General features: G+C 37.2%; 1 protein-coding gene across 1 annotated transcript; it reads left to right on the top strand.

The window, feature by feature from the left end:
- Positions 1-2,709: 2,709 nt before the first annotated feature.
- LOC129237031 (putative gustatory receptor 93c) lies at positions 2,710-6,741 on the top strand. The gene is made up of 2 exons (XM_054871402.1): positions 2,710-3,351; positions 6,288-6,741. Exons 1-2 carry the CDS (start codon positions 2,710-2,712, stop codon positions 6,441-6,443), a joined length of 798 nt encoding a protein of 265 aa, XP_054727377.1. The 3' UTR covers positions 6,444-6,741.
- The last annotated feature ends 1,370 nt before the right edge of the window (positions 6,742-8,111 follow it).

Raw genomic sequence — 8,111 nt, forward strand, 5'->3', positions numbered from 1 at the left:
TTTTTTTTTTGACGAATTGCTTTACATAAACTAAAAAATGATTTATGATGCCCAAATAATAGTCCATATTAAGGGGTAACACCACTGTACACGCGTAAAATAAACACGATTTTTAAAGAATTTTTTTGTATAGAAGGAAAGGGGAAACAATCACTCTGATTTGGGAAGTTATTACTTATATACTAAAATACAAAACTACAAAGTTTGATCGAAAAATTTTACAAAATGGCGGCATTGGAGACATTTTTGTAATGTGGTTTCTCTTGAAGGAGCTCCGCGGCACGCAGCACAGAGGGTGCAAATTTTAATCTGGAACAAATAAACATTTTTTTTCTTAATCTAGATAAGAATAGCTAGAGAAACACGTAGGGGATTTAAAAAATATTTATTTTTGTGGAATTAGCAAGCATTTGAAGGAAAAAACTCTATTTTGGACTAAAAAAACGGCACTTAAATAATTATAACAATCGTTTAAATTAATCTATCGAAAATCCCCTACGCTCTTCTCTTAAGAAGGTTATTATACACACGTAGTGAAAAACCTGATTAAAAATATTTAAAATTGTTTGAGTTATACTGCGTTCCAATTTCAGAAAACGTGTTTTGAGAAAAACGCGTTTAAAGTTTGGAAATTTGGAGAAGTCGTTAGGTAGCAGTCACTAACGCTTGGTTAAAAGCTTAAAATATTTATGAAATAGACTTCAGTAACCTATAAAACTTTTTGTTCTGTATTTTAAAAGGTTCAAAGAATTTTTTAAGCTTATAAAAAAAAATCAATTTTTTGAAATCTCTACAGTGGTGTTACCCCTTAACTGTCTAACCTTCTGCCAGGCAACATCGTTCGTGGAATACAATACCATTGTAATCCATAAAAGTCGAGAACATAATTTTCTTTTTTGGCTGAAAATGACATAGTGTTTTTGGTCTTAGTTCATTTGGGGTTCTCCACTCACTCACCTGATGTCTGAATTGCGTGTCGAGCTCTTAAACGTCTCGTCTGCAGTAATGTTGCGTTTGATGAATGTTGGAACGGATTCAGCTATGGAAATTATATCTTTGACAATATCAACGCGGTCCTTTTTTGCCGCTCTTTTGGAACCAACTTTGCAGCAACACAGCGCAAACCAATATCATTAACTACAATGTCCCGAACGGATCCATAAACAATGTTCAAGTCCTCTGTCAGCTCTTTAATGGTTTCTTTCCTTTTATTGATGTTCTCATAAACTTTTAATGTCGTCAGTCTGCCACTACGTTCTCTCTGATGAAGCGTTCTTGCCACTTGTAAATGGCGGTTTTCTTTAGAGTTTCTTTGGTGGTTGGGGCAAGTACATAAGAGCATTATCAGATGATACTTAGGGTTTCTTTTAGGCCCCAAATTATTAGTATGGATTGCAGCAAGGCGAATTTATTACTAAATACGTCTTAAATCGTAGTTTCTTTCAGACTTGTCAGCTTTTGCTCGACATTAAAAGTGTTGAGAGTGGCTGTTATACTATTTATTGAAGCTAATTCTTCCTTGAATTTAAAAGTGTCAACAGGCTTAAGAAATTATGTTTGGACAGATGGACACTAAGACACTGAGCTCTAGGACCAGTCCACCCCATGGAAGGTATTGGTGGCTAGAATCACGCAACTATAAATATTTTTTTATTCTTTACCATAACCAGACGATACGAGTTCTCCTATATCCGCCCAATCGACTGACCAAACGATTGAATTTATTAAACATCCGTTTTACAATCTTGCTGTCCAATTGCAAACAATTTGTGTTTATGTTAAAGCATTTGAGCTCTAATATACATACTTACTCACTTTCATTTCGACTGCTTAGCATTAATTATTTATGGATAATAATTTCTAAGTATTGTAGGGCTTATCATCTTCATGTTTAGTACTAAAAGGAAGGACTTCTAGAAATCATATCGAAAAATATAATTAAGTAATTAAGTGTAAACAATTAATTTGTTCTACGTTTGCTGGTAATAATATCATATAAACTAAATAGAAGTAAAGCCAACAAATTTGCTGAGCTGTTAAATGCAATAGTGAAGACTTCAATGGCTTGCGATAATGAACTTATCTGCCAATATAAATACCAATGAGCAAACCAATTACCTAATTTGTTTGACATAATAACAGTGGCGTAATTTTTTTCCATGCACAGGAATTTACTTTGAAATACCCAAATCGTTGCACCTTCACCAATTTTACTTTAGTATTTTTAATTATATCGGCCATCGAGTTACAACCTAAGCCTCGCTACGACGCATCATGGCTAGAAAGTGGATGAGCATAGCAATAGAAAAACTCATCTTCCTATTTTATTATTACACGCTATTTTATGGGATTTCAACATTTACTTATCGAAAGGCTGCAAAGCGTACAAACGAGCGCCGCGCATTCAATGTAATATCGAGTTCCAACTCTACACCGTTTACCATAATTCAGTGGAAATGGCTCACATGGGTCTGTGGCATTGCCCGAATATTTATTTCAATCGGTTACTTCTATGGCAGTCTTATGATGTGGTATACCACCGACCAATTTTACAACGTCATAACCTTATTGCAGTCAAGTCTCTCAGTTACCGGCTCCATTGTCCTGGGCATTGGTTTGCTGCGTTCGGGTGCACGTTTTGTTGATATGATGAATTTCTTTCTTCAGTTATTTCAGCGAACAAGCCGCCTAGCACCAAATTCTAGTATAATGGGTCAACAACAATTTGTATTCCTTCTGATGATAAACATTTTTAATATCAATGAAGCAGCAGCCTTAACAGTGCTTATGGACTATACCGACTGGAGGGAGGTTGCTTTGGCTTCAGCAAAAATCTATATGGAATCTGGCCTATCTATTAGCCTGTATATAGTCATCTTCGGATATATGAGCATTGGCGCACTCTTCACATCCATGAACAGATATATGCGTGAAGAGTTTCAACCGAGAGCCAAATGTCTGGACTATGTTTTAAGGCGAAAATTTAATTATCGCTCACAACATTATAGGCGCAAGCTCATTCGTATGACTAGAGAGCTAAATGAGTGTCTAAGCATTTACAATGACATTTATCGTGCAGCTGAAAGTTTTCATTATAATTTTCGCTTACATATATTCTTTGCTCTCTTATATGGCTTCAGTGCTCTTACTATAATAATGTACAGTGTCCTATATACGCAAGCTGTTACTGAAATATTCGAATTGCAAGGATGGGTATATTGCGTTAAGATATTCCTGGAAGAGCTAATAGTAATTTTATCTGCATACTCGGCGGTTCAGAGCGGCATTGCTGCCAACAAATTGAGTTTGGACAGCGTGTATATGGGTGGCAATAAGGAATGGAATCGAAGTGTAAGTACCAAACTAAAAATATGTAAGTGCACTAAAGGTTTAACCCTAAGTTAGCGTGAAATTTTAATACGCAATTACCACTTTTGTTCACAATAGTAGACAAGTAGGTGATATAGTTAGATGCGGTACCAACTGGTGGTAGTATAGGAAGAGGAAGGCCTCCTCTGCGTTGGAAAGATCAGGTGAAGAAGGACTTGGTGCTTCTAATTGGCGCTGGTTAACATGAGCAAGAAGCGACTGGCGTGCTTTACTAAACTTAGCCAAAATTTGTCAATCAGGAAGAAGAAGAAGGTGAAATAGTTGAAGTTCCAGACTGACACCCCCAAGTAACACTTAAGAGCCATTTTAATACCATTATGAGACCTCCAACGGACTGTTGATACAAGGGAGAAGGTTGATGGACTTTAGGTTGGAGCACTGCCTCAGGCTGTCAAAGAAAGGAGCAACCAGTGACCTTAATCGTCTAGCTGTCAAGCCCGAACATTTACAGAGAAAGTGCTCAACAATCTCCTTGTCTGAAAAGGCCCCACAGCTACTGCAATGGGAATCAATAGGACACCTAGCTTTTCTGCGTGTGCGCTGATCGTTCAAAGACCGTTACGAGTATGGAAATTGAATGGCGTTTATACCTCAGGATTTTCTGAGTCTTCTGTCTATTGCACTGGAACCAAAAGGTTTCCGGAATAGCACACGAGGATATGGAACTCCATCTGTTCTGCGCTTTTCTGGGGGAAAAGTTGTGCGATTCCCTTTTAATAACAGTCAGGAGGATGCCGATGATCAGGCAGAAGATCTCTGAGACCAATTCAATCGACCTCTTCTTGACAAACTCATCAGCAATATTACAGCCCTGTATGTTCCTACGTCTTATAATCCAGATCAGAGAAATGTTACCTGCATAGCCAAGAGATTTGATCTGCTCCTAACAGGAGTTGACCAATTCGGATCTGCCGCATGGCGTCGTAGGAGCCTTGATAGCAGCTTGACTATCGGAAAAATGTTAATACCTCCCTCGTTCCCGCATTCCCTAAGCATTTTGCATGCCTACAGAATCATAAAGACTTCTGCCTGAAAAGCAATAGCAGTATTCGGCAATTTAAAGGAGATAGATAAATTGGCTGATTTAGAGAAAGCTTCTATTCAGACTCCAGATTCCATTAGTGAAGACAAAGGTACCAGCCGCGATACAGATTTTCCCCTCGTTCGAATCCTACCTACTTGGAAATATTGTCCTAGTATGCCCCTTAAACTCCAGTTTGTGGATAAAGAGATCTGTTCGAAGTTCAGAAAATGCGTAAAACATTAAAATTAGGCAAAAATGGTCTTGGCTAGGAAATAGCTAAGGACGCGAGCGGAAGGGCTCAAGGCTGACTCAAAAGTATCTTAGAATGGTGTCAAAAAACGCATCAAATCTTCTTTTAAAAGATTCAAAATAGCTATCTGCTATCTATTAATAACTTTCTTCCAAAAATATATGCAAAAAATGGATATTAGTACCAATAGCAAGCAAAAAGTAGAAAAGAGCGCCAATGAGTCATCTGAGATGCTCTAGGGAAATTTCAGTAAAAGTTGCTGCAAAATTGAATCTTAAATCTGCAAAGAGTAAGAAACAGCAAACAAATTATAATGTAAATTAATGGAAGGAACCTTTGTTATGGAAATTTGGTTCATGGAATGGCTATAACAAGATACCGGAGCGCGCCCAAGTGAAAAAGCTGAGTTCTGCATGAAGGTGAGTTCGCAGTACATACTAAAGCGTTTATAGATTGTGGTAAGGCACGAATACTTGAGAAAATCGATTAACAATCGTAGCTGAACACTTGCTAGTGGTCTCCTCAGAAGTTCCAAACTTTATCACGGCCGAATCAAAACGTTTTTCTCGGTTTGCTTTCAACAGATTATTCCTATGCAAAATGCATATGACCCGAACGATTGTAATGTACCATATTGGGTTGAGGGTGATGTGGCATCTGAAATACATTCCTAACTATGCACCGTGAATTCTTTATTATTATTTTGCTTCCGAAATTAATTGCACGACCAAAATGCATTATTAAGAAGTGTCAGGAAAAATTTAGAATTTGTATAACTATGGTACAAGTTTTATTTTTTTAAAATGGTGATTATCACATATTGGCATAAATATTTTGAACCCTTTCAGACCCTGAAATTTTTACCTATTCTTTTCTATGTAACTTAGGCAAGTGTGACCAATATACTCGTTTGTGTGTGCCCTGGTTGTTGTAACAGTTGACTTTTTATGTATTGGCCAGAAATTGTAGAACTTTCATAAATATATAAAGGGTTTTCCAATAACAGGTGTTAGGTGTTAAAGATGAGAGATGATTAACGATTTTTTATGGCCGGAATTGGATGGTATTGATCTGGACAACGTTTATTTTCAACAAGACGGCGCTACGTGCCACACAAGCAACGAAACCATTGATCTTTAACTGGAAAAGTTTCCGAATCCTGTTATCTCTCCAAGAGGTGATCACAATTCGCCACCGAGATCTTGTGATTTAACACCTTTTGACTTTATTTTCCTTTTTCTTTGGGGCTACGTGAAAGAGAAGGTCTACACCAACAGCCCAGGGTGGATTCAAAGATGGAATTCGTGAAGCTATTGGGGACATAGGGCAGCCACTTTGCAATTCGGTTATGGAAAATTTCATGAAAAGGATATTGTCCTGTAAGCGTGGTCGTGGTGGTCATTTGCCTGATGTTATTTTCCACTATTAACGGCATACCTTCCTCTTTATAATGAAATAAACATCCGATCATTTATATTAAAAAATATCATTTTTCTTTGAATATCAAAATAACACCTCTTAAAAAAAACCTTTACTTTAGACATGGGTCTGATAGGCTTAAAATTGCACACTATTTCTGTATACATATACTTATACTTATATATATTATACTTATACTTTTAGGTGGAAATATTCATCAATCGTATTAATTTGTACGAATTCAAGCCGAATATTTTTGGTTTATTTGACGTTTCAAGCGATATTTTGCTGATGTTCATCTCTGGTTCCGTAACATATTTAACCTACATCCTGCAAAATACCATACTAAGCCAACAGTAAATTTGGTCCGAAATAATACAGCGATACGGACAATAAGTACTGACTAAGGGAGCCATTTGTGGTACCGTTGCGGTTGCATGCAACATTCTATGCACGAAGTTAAAAGGGGACCCCGTCTCACATGTCTACCTACGAGTATGAACACAAATATCCGCTATACATTGAAATGCATATAAATATCGATGTGATTTCAACCCTATTCTTGAGTATTATTATCATCCGACAATGGCGTCAACCCGCAAGCTATTCAACTACGAGCCGAACATGTCCACCTGTCTCACGGAATGATATGTTGTGTGACTTACTTGCATGCGCGTAATGCCTAAAAATACATACATTTTTGTATGTATGTGTGTATATATGGAAATATAATAATGTACATATGTATGAATAAACTTATAAACGAGCAGGGTTGGCATTTCAATTACAAATATATGCACTTTTAAAAAACAACAACTATTTTTCGCTTTTGCAATCCTGCACGCAGAAATGGTGCGCCATGGAGTAGCTGAGTTTGCCGTACGCGTCCGTGTCATGTCCGAAAATGCGGTTAAGCGGGCAACATATTCGTTCAACCTGCGTTCGAACCGTGACGCCGGATTTTCTCCAGCCGGCTGGCTGACTGGCTGGCTAACTGGCTGTCTGTGAAAATCCGATGGGAAACAGTTGTGGCACGTTGCACAATTTCATGCAACATATTACAGTTGTCATGCTGTTTACCACAAATTGTACGTTAAGCTCGGTATATCTGTGACCACCGTCTTTGCTTTAAAATTACTTAAAAAGTAAACATATGTACGTGTGTATGTATACGTGAGTTGGTGTCTATGTTTGTAAGTACCCTGCAGGGAAAAATAATAGTAGTTCACAACTATTACTCCGGCCAAAATCGCGTAAGCGGTTATCGCTCCAATTAAGAAGAATACTACCAGTTCACTTTTCAGCTCAACCAGTTGCTGTTAGCAAGTAATATTTATAAAAGGGCAGACCTTACGAAATGCCAATTGCCCGATCATGTATCAGCAAAATACTGGTTGAAAAAGTAGTTCGTAGTAGAGTACTACTAGTAATTTCACTACTGGTATTATTTTAGCCAATGACGCACGAGAATGATTTCTTCTATTGATCACCAGTGTCTGAACTAGAACGTTTCTCTACCAGGTTGGCTTTTCCCTGCTGGTTATTTTTGCCCATATATATAAGTGTTTGTATGCCACCAATACTGCAACGCGGATATAGCGTATGTAGTGTAGTGGCAATCGCGTGCGACCAACAACCGTTCATTCCCATAATTACTAAATTTGGTCAAAGTTTTCATTATTTGTTATAGCAAGAAAAAATGGACATGCACTTACGACACAACTATTGAATAAATGTACACACTTACAGGGTGCTTTATTATCAACTACAAAGATTTCAAGGTTACATTCTGTATCGAAGGAGACCTAAAACTTTGGGTCCAACTCGAACACCCTAGCAATGACAGCCATTTTTATTTATATCTTGCCTCACTAAGAAGGTGTGTCTATATCTTTTGATGTAGAAGCCAGTAAAGTAAGCTGATAGGTAACGTTCAAATCTGTTTTTTTATATATTTTATATTTTTATATTTTTTTATTATGCACTTAAAAGGAACGAATAAAACAAAAGAGAAATAATGCTACTTCG

The sequence above is a fragment of the Anastrepha obliqua genome, chromosome 1 (assembly GCF_027943255.1).
Source record: "Anastrepha obliqua isolate idAnaObli1 chromosome 1, idAnaObli1_1.0, whole genome shotgun sequence".
Classification (NCBI taxonomy): domain Eukaryota; kingdom Metazoa; phylum Arthropoda; class Insecta; order Diptera; family Tephritidae; genus Anastrepha; species Anastrepha obliqua.